Raw genomic sequence first — 16,670 nt, 5'->3', positions numbered from 1 at the left:
CATATGAATAAAATTTATATAACTTCTCCGTAAGATACTGGAGTAGTCGTTTGTGGCCAATCAATTCCTCCGCTGTAACTCGACATTCTCCTCTTCGGCCAATCTGAAGAGACTTTCACGTCCGGACAGAACGTCGAAAGCTCAGTTCGAAAGGCTTTGAAGTCGGAGATCATCACTGTTATAGGCGGGGATGATTGCGTTTTCTTCTCATTGGCATTATGCACAATGCGAGGAAATTTAGAAATTTCATCAGCTTCACATTCGGATAAAATATCGAATGAGTTGCTGCAGTCAATTGAATTTTCGGGTGGAGAAGATACCCTTTTCCGTTTAGCTTTAATTTTTGGCACACGGCCTTTCTGGGAGGACCCAGGCATGTTGGAAGAATTAAATATTTCTTTAGGCTGAATTGGGTCATTGAGCTATATACAGTTTTCCATTCCATTCGATAAATTTTAGGTCCAATATACATAATACATCATTTCAAAAAAAAACGTTATAATACGTAAAAACGATTTTTTTGTTTTTTAAAATAAATCTTATATAAGCTTGGCTACTATACATAGGAAAACTGCGGTTGTTTGCATCTGGCCTATCAAGACAACACCCAAAATGAAAAAAAAACTATATTCATTGTATGGTGTTCATGTCAAAAAAATAACCCTGCGGGAAAACCGAGAAAACGTGTGTTCATTTTTTTGACAGGGCATCAGTTGTGTAATTCGAAATGTCAAATCCTTCTGATAGTATCAAATCCAGACTGTCAACATATTTCTTTATTTTAAATTTAAATTTTATTTTCATGTTTCCTGAGTTGGAAAAATACATTGTTGCAGTCACGAAAATCAGCTTTATCGATGTATGTAATAAAAAAAGAGTTTTTTTTCTCATTTAATGATCCAATTGTTATTGAAAAATGTTTTAGTCTTGAAAAAGACTGATTGAGTAGAAAAAGCTAGGGGTAGATCATTTGTGATGCATTTTTAAAAATCAGCTAAATTAAATGCATTTATTTCCATCAAAATAGAAATTCATAATGTATTTGGCGTTGCGTGCAATGTTGTTTGCGTTGCGTGTAAGACGTCAAAACCCTACAGAAAAACTAGCCCTACATTTAACAAAACGTCGAACAAAGTGGATCAGCGTAGGACGTTTGTTAAACAAACTTTTCTGCGAGGGAGTACAAAGCTGATGCAAAAATGGAAATCAAATGCATTTTTTCTTATTTGATGCAAATTTGTTATACATTCTTAGAGTGATCTGCCCCTAGAGAAAAAGTAGGTAGTCTTGAGAAAGACTAATTGTCGAATAAATATAGGTAGTCTTGAGGAAGACTGACCGAGCAAAAATATAGGTAGTCTTGAGAAAGACTTTTGCTGTTGAAAAACTCTAGGTAAACCAGGAGCTATCAAGATTTGTGACCGGTTCGAACGAAGGTTCAAGCCGGTATGGTGTATAGCTAAGTTATGATCATATTTCCTTAGGGGGTGCATTTTACCCCATCTTTCCTCACAAACGCTTGCATTACAATCACATAAATTACTTGCGATGCGTTTGTGCTAATAGAATCTAGGTCCTACCTTGAAAATTTCTAACTTGGGCCCGAGATACATGCGTGGCAAAATTGAAATGTTAGATTTTTTTCCAAATTTTCAAGTAGGTACTTACCAACTCTGTTATTTTCAAGTGGATAATTTTATCTATACTATCTACATTACCCACCGGCCCTGATTATTGAATATTTCATGGCACATATGTATAGTGGGATCAAAATATTTTGTCTAGCTGCATATTTTCAGAAATAGCCCACTTAAAAGCATGACATGCACATATAAACAAAATTAGACGTCCAAATTGGATAACAAATACTTTATGGACTCACTATAAGTTGAACTCACTCCACAGTTAAAAGCCAGTAGAAGGGCAGTTGCGTTTGGAATGTCAGCATTAGAGAGTTAATGTCAATGCCCTATAAATAACATGTTCAAACCTTCACCAAGCAGGTTTCTTAGCGTGGAGTTTTCGCAATAACCCTGCAATTCGGTCATTAAGCCATACGCTGTTTTTGATTATTTTTTTCCGATGGAGCTGACGTTAAAGATACGTAATTGAGATTTTTTTCGTTTTTTGTACGGAAAATAATAATTATTTTATAAAATTGAAATATCACGATCACACCTTCCATTGAACTACCTTGCTCCCTATCCTTTTGCTGGGATAACTGTCAAAAATGCTAACCCACGTGGCCAAATTCATTGTCACGTATGATAATAACAGACAACGAATGTTGTACCATGACATTACTTTTAATGGAGCATTTCGCTTGTTGAGTCGTGAAATTCACAAACAAAATAGTAAAACAAAGATAAAATAAATCGGTCTTAATGTGGATGTACAAATCCTGTCATACATGCACATGTTGTACAATTAATCCGGTTCTACGGATCGTTATAAAACTGTGTTTATAGCACACACCCACCGCAGTGCACTCTGGAGCGCGAGCCGTGGTGAATTTTTCTGAGCATGCCACACATAATGGATCATTCATCAATTACGTAGCGCTTTTAGAGGGAGAGAGGGTACGACAAATTGTTACATGTTGTGACATAAGGGGGGAGAGGGAGTAAGATTGAACGTCACGTAACATGTTTTATTAAAGAAAAATATTTTTTTCAAAAGAATTAAGAGGGGGTAGGGAAATTTGTAAAAATTGGTTACATGGGGAGGGGAAGTAGATTTTGCGCAATTTTAGCGTTACGTAATTTATGAATGGTCCCAAATTTAAAGATCAAGAGAGCGGGTCTCCCGCAGCCGACTACCCCTAAGCTTCGCAAGTGCATACTTGAAACCCGTTTTTTGAGCTCCGAAAGAGCTTGCTTTTCCTGTGATGTGTGATTATTGTATGAATGAAACCGGCGCGCCTGTGCATCATTAGATGGGATGATGCTTGTCATTGGATGGAATGAAGACAGAAAAGTTTGAGCTGACATGAAACGTAGCAGATATGACGCTACGAAGTCAGAAAGCAAACTGACGATTTTTATGTGCTATTTTTATAGGTGTGTCGCAGTTCATTGGATGACAAAGAAGCAGTCCTAGCAACGCTCGCTGCTTGGTTGAATTGTACACACCAATCAGCGAAGGTAATTACCACTTTCACGAAATACATTATTTTCGTTATTTATAGTAGTCGTGCATTTTACGGAATCAAATAAAATATACTTGCACATATCTCCGATAAGATAGTGCAAAAATGTAAATTTCGATTAGTGCAACCAAAGTAATTTGCTTTTGAAAACTGAGAAAATATCTCAGCAGAAATTTGTGAAACGGGACCAATAGAGTGAAATATCAGAAGTATTCTACTTCATTTAATTTCCATTTTTCATCAACTTTGCACTCCCTCGCACAAAAGTTTGTTTAACAATCGTCCTACGCTGATCCACTTTGTTCGACGTTGTGTTGAATATAGGGCTAGTTTTTTGTAGGGTTTTGACGTCTTAGGGGGATGCCAGAGTGAACGCGATTCGCGACGCGATGCGAAGCGATTTTTGACAGATCGCGCGACGACGCGCGACCAAGCTCCGTTCATTTGTTTCCTGCAAAATAATACAGTACATGCCAGAGTGGAAGCGACGCGATGCGCTAAGCGATTTTTTGCGCGACGCGCGACCAATCAGTACGTGCACAGGTTTTTCGCGCGAAAAGATGCTGACAAATTCAAAACTTGATTTTACTTTGGTGGCAGAGGATATTTATGTCGATGTCGAAGCTCACATTGGAGCTGTCTTCCAAAGATGTGCACTGTGGGACCAACAACCCCACCATTAACGGCACCAGATTCTTGTGAACCAATGTTGGAAATATGTTTTGGATTAATGGGGAATACTTGGTAAGTAAAATCGATGGACAATTTTTAAATTGTTATTAATGGGTACTGTGAGTGACCGACATTTTCTCAAATGTTATACTTGCTCTAAACTCTATATTTTTTTTAAATTTCAGACGATGTTGCAAAGAAAAGGTGTAAAAAGTTGCGTGACACTTTTGGTCGCGAACTGTGCAAACTGCCGGTGTTTAGATCCGAGGATGCTGGTGACCTAAGCGTTTGCTCTAGCTGACCGCATTTCAAAAGTCTACTTTTGAAATGCGTCCAGGCAAGCAATTGGCAATCTCAAGCCTCAATTTTCCAACAGCGAGGTATTTGAGGACGTCAAGGCATTGGAAGGATTTTTTGAAATCCTACCAAGTCAACTAGAAACAATGGAGGTAGCTGATACCTTCACTGGGCGATCATCAAGTGCTCCTGTCTCGCTTCCCACCAAACGATATAAAAAGAATAACGAAAAGAACGCTCAAGCAGAATATCTTTTAGAGCTTGAGCAAAGGAAGCTAGAACTGCTTGATATAAAACTTTCATTGATAGCCCGCTACCCCATGTAAAGAAATCCCCTAGAGAAGCTTCGGCTTCGAATTGTGCTACAACAGACAGGATTATGTGTGGGCTTTTGAACGTTTTGTAAGAAATCTTCACTCTTCCTAACAACATTTATACATCCTTCCCTATCAATGATAACATTGTGACAAATACAGAAAGCTTTGGTAGTATCTTAGGCCGTTCCTTCCAATTGGTTTCCATAGCAGTCTCCATTTAGCATTTATTGCCCCGACAGCACACTCGATCGATTTCCTTGCTCTTGAAAGACTAGAGTTAAAATATTCTTCTGCAACAGTGATATCTCGTTGAGCATATAGTCGCAAAACATGTTTTAACAACGGGTGAGCTTCATAATGGATATTTTTGATTCCGGGGAGATTGCTTTCTGATGGAATGCCTAGTTGTCCCGATTCCATCAAGTACAACGAAAAAAACTTTTTGTAGATGTAGAACATTGTCCTAGAGTGTGGCGGATATTGCACTCGAATGTGCTTTCCACCAATGCAGCCACAACAATGGGGGAAGCTCCACAAAGTCCAGTAATCTTGCGCACTTTGTATAAATAAATGTTGGGTTAGCTGTGGCATATGAATTGGCTGAAGCTTTATCCATAATGCAAGACAGGTCTCCTTAATGATTTTAGCGGCCGTAGATCTTCCAATACGAAACGTGTAGGATGGTGCATTGAACGACAAACCCGTTGCCAGAAGCCTAGAAATATTGCACTGTATTGGTTCTTAAATTAAAAATATTTAATAATTCAATCTAAAAACAGCTTATAAATTTTGCTAATATGCCACGATATATCGTAGGGATTGTAGAATTAATTTGTGGTATTCTACAAATTCAACATTATTTTTTAAGGGGTGATTGCTTTGCAATTCGTGAAGACATACTACGACGGGGAAGGGAGAGGTCTAGCATTACCTTAGCGTGATTATAAGTTTCTCTCGTGGTTCTATGGGAGTTTTAATAACGTTGGTCCACTCTTTAGTGAGAACAACTTCAATATGGCTTAAAATGTATTCAAACGTTTCGATGCTCACACGGGTATAGTTGCGAAATTTTTTTGGATAATTTAGCAAATCTTGGTGCAGGTGGATATACGTCTTCTCTTTTCCTATTGAATTCCAAAATCTTTATGGTGTCTGAAAAAGAAATCGCGTACGCATTCGGACATGAAATATTTTTCGTCTGAGCTCATTTTCACAGAAACTTTTCAGCTCGCAATCCGTTCGACACTTCAACGCAATTTTTGTTTACGTATAACGCGTATGACCATCGCTTCCAGTCGCGTTCACTCTGGTTATCATGTCGTGTTGGAAATCGCACGCAGTTCGCATCGCATCGCGTCGCGTTACGCATCGCGCCCACTCTGGCTTTACCCTTACACGCAACGCAAAATACAGTTTGAATTTCTATTTTGATGGACAGAAATGTATGTAATTTCACTGATTTTTAAAAATGCATCACAAGTGATCTGCCCCTAGTTCCAGACCCTGTTCTGTCAACGGATGGATATCAAATGCTTTCCATTCTTCCTTCGTGGTAGTTACAACAAAAAAACTAACAAATATTGAAGTTAAACGAAATGACCACAGCTAGAGGCATCCGCACTCCTCCAACATATTAAAATGGCGCACAAATGGACAAAATATAATGTAGCCTTTTAAAATTCAAAAACATCAAGGGTCGACAAAATCAAAGATAGCAATTCAACCTAACTTCATGCACTATGCGAAAGTTCTAATGGCTCTCATCTAAAATCTACCGCAGAGTAATCAAAAGATTTCACTCGGTAGTTAGAGCTGATGTTTTCAAGAACACCAGACGATGCATAGCAGCTTTTGGATCGTGCCCAATATAATTTCAAAGTAAACCATTGAAAAATGATTGTGACATAGATATCCGAAATCACGGTGATCACTGCAATCTGTGGCTTTGTCAGAATAGAAATGTATACAGTAACAAAACCATGATTGGAATTTTCCAATGATTTACACTGATAAAATAAAGTACCCATTAATGCGTAGAAAACGCATATCAAAGTATAGGAATCTAGATAGAGATCCTATTCCAAAACTCTTTAACAAAATAAAACCGCAAACTGGATATATTTTTGATGGCTGGATCTTTTGGCTGCCCTAAAAATGCCGAACTGGTGCATATTTGCAACATCCTCAGTAGTCTAAACAGCCGTTATTTTCGTAGCATGGCCGAAATGTTCCATTTCCGCCACGGACTCCGATGCAGGCCGATAATTTGCAGGTTCCGATCCTTAGTTTGCAGGTTAACTCGCTTGAAATAATTCTTAAGGATTTTTCACCCATTGTTAAGATAAATATACCCATTGACATTACCTCATCGAGTAGTTGTGAAATGGATAAAAAGTACTCATTGCAAGAAACAAAAAAAATACCCGGTTTTTATGACAGCTCGAATAGCTTCCGAAAACGGGCAATTTGAATACCTAAAATGGGTAAAGTTTTTTTTACCGTGCACGGAAATTCTAGTGCTATCTCTCTAAGAACGGTTGGTTTCAAAAAATCGTCCAATGAAGAACGTTCGTTGGACCAATTTGGACAACGTCCAAATAACCGTTCAAGAAACGTCTATCGTTGGACCCGTGTTGAACGATTTTGAAACAATTTTTTGGACGTCTCAGTGGGATGCTACAATACAAAAACAATAAACTTTAACGTTTCTACAGTAAATTTCAATGTAAAATAGACATTTACAGTGAAAAAGGGGGGTGGTTATATATCTTAACATTATAAAAAATCAGTTTTTTGCATGCATTTTTTCTCGAAAATAGTAAAATTCAATGTGAATTTGCTGTATCAGTTTTTTGCTGAACAGTAAATTATTGTAATGTGGTTTTTGTTTGAGGCAAAACAGTCAATTTCTACCTGATATCTACTAATTAGAGGTTAATTAGAACTAGAGGTGTGCGCCGATGCATTTTTAATCGGCGGCGGCGTAAGCGACATTTTTGGCCGGCGGCGTTGGCGGCGTCACGCCGTTGGACCCCACCGGCGGCGGCGCGCCGCCGTGTGTCGGCGTGACGAATATTGACGCCTATGTAACTAAAAAAAATTCTTGACTGTACAATTCCTTTCCCAAATTTTCGGTTTCTATTGTAACAGACTTCATACATACAAACAAACGTTACAGCTTATAGAAAATCTAAAAAAATCATCGCCCACGATGTACTAGCGACATCTGTTGAACACATTGCACAAAATGTAATTCTCGCAACCATATCGAATTTTTTTTTCAACTAAGGCTCCAATAGTGCCCACCCTGCTTGCCAAATGCAAGATAATAAATGAAAGGTGGAACTATTTTTACAGTTGTAAAATTTGAAGAACGAAATAGAAAAATTGTCGATGTCGCATACTACGACTTCGCATGAAATAATGATTGCAATGGACAAATTTGAAGAGTGCAGAGTAACGACTGTATTTCAATGACCCATAATAATTATTTATTGTTCTATACTTGGGAAATTAAGCAACGGTAAAAAAATTGTTTTGTTTGAGGAAATTAATTGTTGTTGTCGTTTCATTGTTTTTTGTTTCTATTTAGTCATCTTTACCGTAAGCCCGGGGACAATTGACAGCTCCAATATATTGAATTCATAAGCAAATTTTGGGGGTGATATGGTGATTTTTTTTTTGCTGCTAGAATTCTGATAAAAACACAAATTCTATTCAAAACGAATTGTTAAGCTTGGTGGTGATGTACTTTCATTGGCCAAAGTGTTCTTTATTTACGATTCTCGAGATAAAAAGCACCAATGATTTAACGATTTCAAACTTCACACAACAAGAAATCCAAAACATGTTTCGGAAGGAAGAGAGCCGGTTGTTAAAAACAGACTTCCAGCTAAATATTAATAAGATTTATGTAACTTTGCTGGTGGTTTTCAGTTAGGGATAAATTTATTCTCTAATAATAGTTTTCTTTATTCACATTTTGGAATAAGCTTTTTCTAAATGTTGTTCTAGCCGCATTGACGGCGTTCATAACACACGTAACGAAACACGCTTTTCTCTTGAAACTTTTTCGTTTCGTTGTTCGTGGTACTCATACAGAGAAGGCATACTAGCGCCACCATCAAATCGGTGGTGCATATATGAAACAAGCACTATCTGTCAAGTTGTCCCTGGGTTGTTTACCATCGCTCTTTCAGAATCACGCAGATATCAGGTACCCTAACACGAGGCGTTATTATTGGTATTACTGCGCAGAAATGTCACTTTTAATGATCGTGTAAGGACACCTTTCAAGGTAAACACATTACTTCATTTTCCAGGCTGGTGTTTACTTTTACTTCTTGTAAGTGCAAAATCGCCACAAAGATAAGGAATACGATTCCCTGGTACTACATTTTCTTACAACGTACGATCTGCTTCTATCTTGAGTGCAAAGTATGCTCGATGTGCTGCAATCATGCAGTTCTATACCCTGACGAAACCTAAATATACAGTTACTATCAATCATAATCATTCCACGACTTGACGTGTTAGCTCCTGTTAGGTTGAAACTGATCACTAAACAAGTCTGATTGAAAATGGTCTGAGCGTTCTCTAGTTTTTGTAGCACCTGAACCCCGCCAATTTCTACAGCAGATCCGTGGACCAACGAATTCTAATTCATTGCATACATTCGATACACCGAATCAATCAAATTACTAACGTCCTGTTATGTGCTTACTCACCGATCGGCATCGTGTTGTAACCAGAGTTAAAAATAATCGAATCTGTTTTTTGACGACTGAAAATGAACCTGATGCGACTCGCGGTGAATAGAAAAAATATTCATTCAAATATCCATGTTAATCATTCAGTTGAATATCGTACAATATATTCATTCACTACTTATCTAGGAAAATGTTTTCAAATGCCGGTAAAGCAACTGAAACAACAATCATCATCGCTTACATTGTGCCAGGGCCTACTTTGATGCGTTTGATTCGTGACTGCACGGTCGCTTCGTGTAATAATCGGAAACGAATGAAAATCTGCATGAATGAATGGGCGGTTTGTTCGTTTGACGTTTTCAGCTGCGTCTGTGTCAAAATCTCTTCACTAACGCCACCGATTTGTAATTGAAATCGACCTTTTTTTTCTACGAGTGATGAAAATTCATCTCGTGTTACGTCTTATTTGTCTGTGATACCGGGCTGGTGCAAATCACTGAAAATCTTTCTTGAGTCGGGCTAGATCATACGATGCATAATTTGTGAGACTAGAAATCTTACCCTCTGCATCGCCACATCTGTGCACCAGCGTCGCGAAAAGTCAAGATCACTTTTCTCAACTATTCTTCGAGAATTTTTTTTTAAAATAGGTAACGATTCAATCAATTATAAATTAACCACGTATTGAAAATAATTTTTATGTTTTCACAAAACTAGTTCACGCAAAAAAGATGACATTATACTCAAATGTTTAGTAGGTGGTTGTGTCTGAATATGTTTAATATTTTTATGATTCTAATTCATAACTCGATGAAACATTGATTTGTATTAACTTTATTGACTAAAACAGTCAAGAATTGAACGACGTGCAAGGATTTTCGTAAATTCTCGTCGTGTTATCGTGATATTTTAGTCTTGAGCTTACCGTTGGATTTTTTACACAGAGTCACATGTCTTATAGTTTTCTAAATTATTTCACGGACATGAATTGTGGTTAGGTAATGTGTTTTGCTCAGCGCAGTTTCATTTAATTCCGAACATTTCTCTGAATTTTAACAAAGGAATAACAGGGTTACAGGTCCTAGTAATGTCTTTGTATCTAATGCTCGTGCCAATGAGACTGGTTGCTAGCAGTTGTACACTAGCTCACATAGAAATTTCAAAACCAAAAAGCAGAGCGAATAATCCATGAATAATAGTCTGAGTTCCTTGTATTTTTTTACGTAAGTATAATAAAATTATGTGGAAAATTAATTACTTCATGAATTACATCATGAACAGTTTCACGAGCTCGACTGGTGAATCGTGTGTAGCATATTAGGAATTAAGAATCGGTTAAAAAATCAATGAATAATACACTGTATTCCAGTGAAATTGATTAGGTGCAAAGATTAGGATCAGGCACACAATCGTAAATTTCAGGCACATATATCTTGAAAGTGGAAGTTTTTTTTTAATTTGTGGACCGTTTCACGCACACGAATGGTGAATTGAAACTTATATGCTCACAATCATAACCAGTTGACGAAGCAAGAATGGATCTTTGAATTATATAGCGAGTGTCGTGTAGTGGTTTTCGAGAAAATATCAAGATTATTTTAATTTTGTAATCCAATTGACGACCACTAATACCAAACAATTATCAAGACGTGATAAATCATGAATCAGTTAACGTCGTATATTCGGTCCATAGACAATGTTCCTAGATTTGTGGATAAAGTTATGAACCAATAATTTTAGAGCTCGCGAATTGGCGCGGGAAAAATGCATCGGCGGCGCGCCGCCGATCTACCGTTCGGCGTCGGCGTACGTTAAAAATTACCGGCGGCGGCGGCGTGGCGCGGCGGCGCACAGGTCTAATTAGAACTCATATTTTGAGTAATTTCAAATTAGTTTGTAGATGTGCCATTTTTCAAATATAACGCTAACGATTGTACGAACCCAGCGGTACTAGTATTCTGATTGATTTATGTATCTGACGTTTATTTGCTCATAGCATAAAATAAATCGCTTGCTGCATGACATTTCACTTTTGTGCAGTTTTCGTATGGTTGGTTTAACGAATTCTAAAATTCGTAAGTTTCCTCTAGTTTATTCCGCAAACCTCACCTATTTGTGAAGGATACAGAAGCAACAGTTCCAGTTAATTCACCGGCCATGGACAACGTGTTGAGTCTGTATAAACAATTGAAAACGGAATGGACAAAGAGCCCCATCAATCTTAAGCTTTGTGGAACGCTGCTTGATAAATTGAAGGTATGATATTTTGGTGTAATTAGTCCTTGAGTAATATATAGCATTTGTTTTCAGATTGCACTTACTGAGCTATCTTACCTGCCCAGCAATAGCCAGGCATCCCAGCAGGAGCTATTGATTGCACGCGACGTTCTGGAAATAGGTGTCGAGTACAGTGTAGCAACGAAGAATATCCTCTCTTTCGAGAGGTATATTTCTCAGCTCAAATGCTACTACTACGATTACAAGTAGGTTATACGTTAAAAAGTTTATTTCTTTATATCATTATTAATCCTTTCAGAAATGAAATCGGAGAATCAAAGAACAAATATCAGCTTCTGGGATTAAATTTGCTGTTCCTCTTATCGCAGAACCGAGTTGCTGAGTTCCACACTGAGCTGGAATTGCTCCCAGCCGATACCATTCAAGCAAACGAGTACATCCGTCACCCGCTAGCACTAGAGCAATACTTCATGGAAGGACGCTACAATAAAATCTTCCAAGCTAAGGGAAATGCACCGGCAGAAAGTTACAATTTCTTCATTGACATCCTACTGCAAACGGTTCGGGACGAAATTGGCGCTTGCTTGGAGAGCTCTTACGAAAAGGTTTCCCTTCAGGAAGCAGCCAAGAGACTAAATTTGAAGACTAAAGAAGAAGTCAAACAGTTTGGCGAAAAGAAAGGTTGGAAGCTCAACTCGGATGGTTTCTATCACTTTGTTAGTGAGCTAGTTAAACCCAAGGAACCAATCCCGTCAAGAGAGCTGGCCGAACAAGCAATTTTCTATGCTCGCGAGCTTGAGATGATTGTCTAATACGGATAATTTCTTTTGTATACCTAACCTAAATAAGCCAGCTGTTCTGTTTTGAAGTGATCTTTGTTTTAATTAAAATCAGATACCTAACAAATAAATACAGAACCGTAACGGTCATAATACATAAAGACAACGGATGTAATGTTCAATTACCTGTATATTCATGGATGATACCGCGTAGAAGGTATGAGACATTCCATATCGTGACATTCGTAGATCCAGAGAGGTTTTATTAGTTCTCCCGTAAAACTGCCTGGCATTGGTTTTTTGTTGCGAGTCACCAAGTAATGTGCCTCGAGAACATTACTTGTGATCTTACTGCAAGATGAAATTGTTAGAAAATCATTCGGAATCGTCCGAGATGTAGCCTCACCCTTTATACAATTGTACGTATCGTTCCAATTTGATAACATCGACAGAACCAACTTCAGGATCGAGATAGAAAACTTTCCCTTTGAAAAAATCCATTTGCGTTGAGATATCGGCAGAAGAGGTTTGACCTTCATCTTCCTCCGTACTCTTGTCGTACATTTTGTTAGCGCTTTCATTATACATTTTTTGTTTTTGTTTCACGCGCTCTATTTCTTCTTCCGTGTCAGACCCGGAAATCTCGTGGGTTTCTATGGCTCTATCCTCAACCAAAACCACATCGTCGAGATCGTAGTGCGCTAATGCTTCCGCATCCGTTTCCTTGTGAGCTTTGCTTCCACCTGCTTGTTCTCTACTGCTGGAAGTTTCCATGGACGGTTTCTTGGCTATATCGATAATTTCTCCCTCGGAATCTGTCTGCTGAGCGTCGTTCGAATCCAGGGCAAACTTGCGCCACGAAAGACGTTTTCTCGCCGAATGGCACCGTTCAATCCATTCTTTCTTGACGATCTTACCATTGCCGTGAACTTGGTTGTACTTTGGCGTGTTTTTAAATGCACAGCTGAGTAAGTTAAAAACAAGTTAATTTAACAATTGAGTTTTTATTATGTAGATAAATATACAATAAGAATTGGTTTAGGGTCGGTGGATGGCTTTATCCACGCTTTTAAATTAAACCAATTTTAATGGACCGATAAATGTGGTTTTAGAGCTAAGGGAATGTGAAGAAATTGGCCCCTAGTTTTGCAGAACTCGCAGAACAGGCATCGCATAAATTTTTAAAACGAGTGGTCGACACACAAAATACACTACGACAAATTAATTTGCTTGCTACCCAAGTTTTTTGCGACAAATTTAAAAAACTTACATAAGATGTGTGCAGCTCGAGTCCCAATCTGATTTGTATTTAGCGCCCATTGACAACGCTTGACTGCGAAGATTCGCTCGGTCCGGATTCTGTAGAACAGTATAAACTATAGATTATCATGGATTATGTACTCGTGTTACATGATTTTTTTCGAACCTGTATTCCGCTGATGACCAGTACCACATTCTCCAGTAACTTGTTGAATGGCTTATAGATCGCCGGCAGCCGTTTCTTGTGACCCTTGTTCTCTTCCTCCTCGTCACTTGATTGTAACTTCAATTTCTTTTTCTTAGATCGTTCATCGTTGTTAGATCTATCCTTCGAAGCAGGTGATTCCGATGGACGCTTTTTACGTTCACCTTTGTCCTCGTCTCTTTTGTGAGTTTCATTAGGTTCGGTCCGCTTTCTTTCGTTTTTCCCCGACGATGTAGAATGTTGATCATTACTAAATTTAGTGGACGCAGGAGACATCTCCGTCTTTCCAATTTCCCTGGTTTTCGTTTCATTTTTGCTAATGGAAGCGGACGTCTCTTCAAACAAAAAATCGTTAAACTTTGACGAAGATGAATCGTGCAATTTTTCTTTCTTTTCCAACTTGGAGTGTTCACGTTTTTCCTTTTCATTATTCTCTTTTGCCGACTTTTCCTTCTGTTGACGAGCTCGATCTTCTGCCAGCTTCTTCTCCATTTTTTCGTCGGGTTTCTCGTCTTCCTTGTCGTAAAGCAAAGCATTTCGATTTCTATTAAGTGGTTTAATTTGTTCGTCTTCGTCATCATCATCGAAAAGTCGAGGTTTTGCTTTCGGAGTTATAACAGGTTTTTTCACCAATGGTGTAAGCTGCGTTTTCCTAATCGCGCCTGGAGTAGACGCATTCCGAATTGCCGCAGCCGTTGAAATAGTTGATACCGTGCTGGCATCTTTGGTTAACTTAGGTGTTCCCAAATCCCCTCGAGATTCTTTCCATCGTGAAAACAAAGTTGTAGCTGAAGTACTTCCACCATCGGAATCTGGAGAGTCTTCACGTAGGGTAAACCGACCCAGCTTCAAAACTTTAGGTTCTTCATGCTGTTGAGCTGGCTCATGATTTTTCGCGGAACTATTCTTCTGCATTTCTGATTGTATTTGCTGTTTAAATTTTTCCGGAACTAGCGATTTATTCTTCCTATCCACAGAGGATGTATGTAGTGTAATGAAAGCTATTCCATACTGTACTCGACTATTGAAAGGCTGGGTACAGATAACCTTAACGAGGTCCCACTTTTCTCGAGCAACCGATTCTACGAGAGCGTTTTGAGGGAAACATCGAACTTGATTGGTACTGGTAGAGTTTCGACTTTCGATCGGAGTCATAAATGACGTTGACAACAGGATTTCCTTGAACTCAGGGCTGGAAGGGCCGCTTTTTCCGACCAGCACTTCGATAAAAGCAGAATGTTCGTTTCCGATGTCGATTCCGTTGATGGTAAGCAGTTTTTCTAAACGCAACACTACATAGGCACTTCTCTCACCTGGGTCACGACATTTCCATTTACGAGCTTCCTTCGAGAGAAGGTTTGCTGCGGGAAAACTCTGGAAAATAATCGTTTTTGAATCTGAATTACGCATTGCATTAAAAAAAATACCGTATCCTCGCTGCTGAAACTATCAATGGATTGAATTGTTACATTTGACATTTTTGTAATTTGTAATTTATTTATCATTTATTTATTTATTTGTTTAGCTTGTTAAAACACAGAACTTATAAGGTTTGAATTATCGAAAATGTATAGCTTTCCTGTACGTACGCAACGACGACTGAGTACAGAGGAACCGAAAATAAAAAATAATGTAAAATTTAATAACGAACGAGACAAACCCTGACGAACCGCGAACCGGCTATTTTGTTGTGAAAGCCATTCACCACTATTTACATATATGAATGTAAATAGTGGTGAAATGGTGAATTCAAGACTAATTTTTGAAAACAGCGAAACTCGCATTTTGCACTAACATAAAAATACACGCAGAATTTTATTTATGCATCGATAGCATACTGAGAAACAAAAATATGCATAGTTAGCATAATTTCTATTCCCGTCTCTTTTGTTATGCTGTGATTTTTATGCATTTTCTAGTATATACTTCTAGTAAGCATTCAATGAGTGGATAGACCGAATATGTCCAATGCATAAAATTTACAGCAGAAGAAACAGAGGCAGATAGAAAAGTACACGCAACCGTAAAATAACCTACAGAATAAGTTCTTTTAACTTCAATTTAGGTACTTTTGACTCAGTCGAGGTCTTCCGTGCAGTAAGGTACTTTTAAGTTGTTTGGGGTATACTCAAAATTAGGTAAATTCAACTTAAATGTAAGTAAATTAAACACAAGGTTGAGTTATTATTTTTATCGTAGTTAAATGGAAACTACCTTCAACACGGTTTACCCAATTTTACCTTCCTGCACGATACCACGAGATTGAGTCAAAAGTACTGAATTTTAGGTAGTTTTTCGGTGGCGTGTATGCTATCGATGCATAAATAAATTTGTGCCTTCTACGTGTGAACCCGGATAGAATTTTACAATAGCATCCACCCTACAAATAATCATAAAACAATAAATATTATAGTTATCACTGTTTCAACATTGTTCGATGCAGAGTTCTTGCAGTAGATTTACAATAAAATTTCCTGTAACAATAAATTTTACAGTTGAGCAAAAAAACTGATACAGTATATTCACATTAAATTTTACTGCTTTCGAGAAAAAAAATGTATGGAAAAAATCGATTTTTTTAATGTTAAGATACATAACCACCCCCTTTTTTACTGTAAAAGTCGATTTTACATTGAAATTTACTGTCAAAACGTTTAAGTTTATTGTTTTTGTATGTAGCATAACACTAAAACTTACTGTAAATTATTGTAAAACTACTGTACTGTCACAGTGAAAATCATGGTTTTGCCACTTTACATTTCTATTCGGGAACTGTACTATTAAGGGACCACTTCAATGGAAAAAATACGTTGGCAGCGAAAATATTCTAGGAACACTGTTGGTTGCTTTGATGGTTTTGACAAGACATGCCAAGCAAAAATCTAGCGTTTTATTTGAAAAAGTCGCCTGTTACAGTTTGTTATATTATGTATAGCAACGAACATGGTTTGCAAAAAGACAACCCGAATATTTGGTGACCATTCCTGTAAGATAACCGCAATGGTATTTGGACCTTAAAAAACCATTCCCTGAAGTTTCCTCTTA

The 16,670-nt window shown here is 37.9% G+C and overlaps 2 protein-coding genes across 3 annotated transcripts; one reads left to right on the top strand and one right to left on the bottom strand.

Moving 5' to 3' along the window:
- Window positions 1–11,125: 11,125 nt before the first annotated feature.
- On the top strand, window positions 11,126–12,342 carry LOC131684263 (26S proteasome non-ATPase regulatory subunit 8). Its single transcript, XM_058966972.1, has 3 exons — window positions 11,126–11,399; window positions 11,454–11,626; window positions 11,680–12,342. Exons 1-3 carry the CDS (start codon window positions 11,301–11,303, stop codon window positions 12,191–12,193), a joined length of 786 nt encoding a protein of 261 aa, XP_058822955.1. The 5' UTR covers window positions 11,126–11,300; the 3' UTR covers window positions 12,194–12,342.
- LOC131684262 (DNA repair protein XRCC1) lies at window positions 12,238–15,335 on the bottom strand. Of its 2 annotated transcripts, XM_058966971.1 has the most exons (6): window positions 15,147–15,335; window positions 15,053–15,109; window positions 13,587–14,999; window positions 13,431–13,519; window positions 12,567–13,124; window positions 12,238–12,511 (listed from the first exon to the last, which is right to left on the bottom strand). In XM_058966971.1, exons 2-6 carry the CDS (start codon window positions 15,101–15,103, stop codon window positions 12,355–12,357), a joined length of 2,268 nt encoding a protein of 755 aa, XP_058822954.1. In that variant the 5' UTR covers window positions 15,104–15,109; window positions 15,147–15,335; the 3' UTR covers window positions 12,238–12,354. The 2 variants fall into 2 exon arrangements, with proteins under 2 accessions (XP_058822954.1, XP_058822953.1); XM_058966970.1 differs by having other exon boundaries at window positions 15,053–15,335.
- Window positions 15,336–16,670: the final 1,335 nt, after the last annotated feature.

The sequence above is a fragment of the Topomyia yanbarensis genome, chromosome 2 (genome assembly GCF_030247195.1).
Source record: "Topomyia yanbarensis strain Yona2022 chromosome 2, ASM3024719v1, whole genome shotgun sequence".
Lineage (NCBI taxonomy): Eukaryota > Metazoa > Arthropoda > Insecta > Diptera > Culicidae > Topomyia > Topomyia yanbarensis.
The sequence above is the reverse complement of the archived record's forward strand: the minus strand, read 5'-3'. Positions and strand labels throughout refer to the sequence as shown.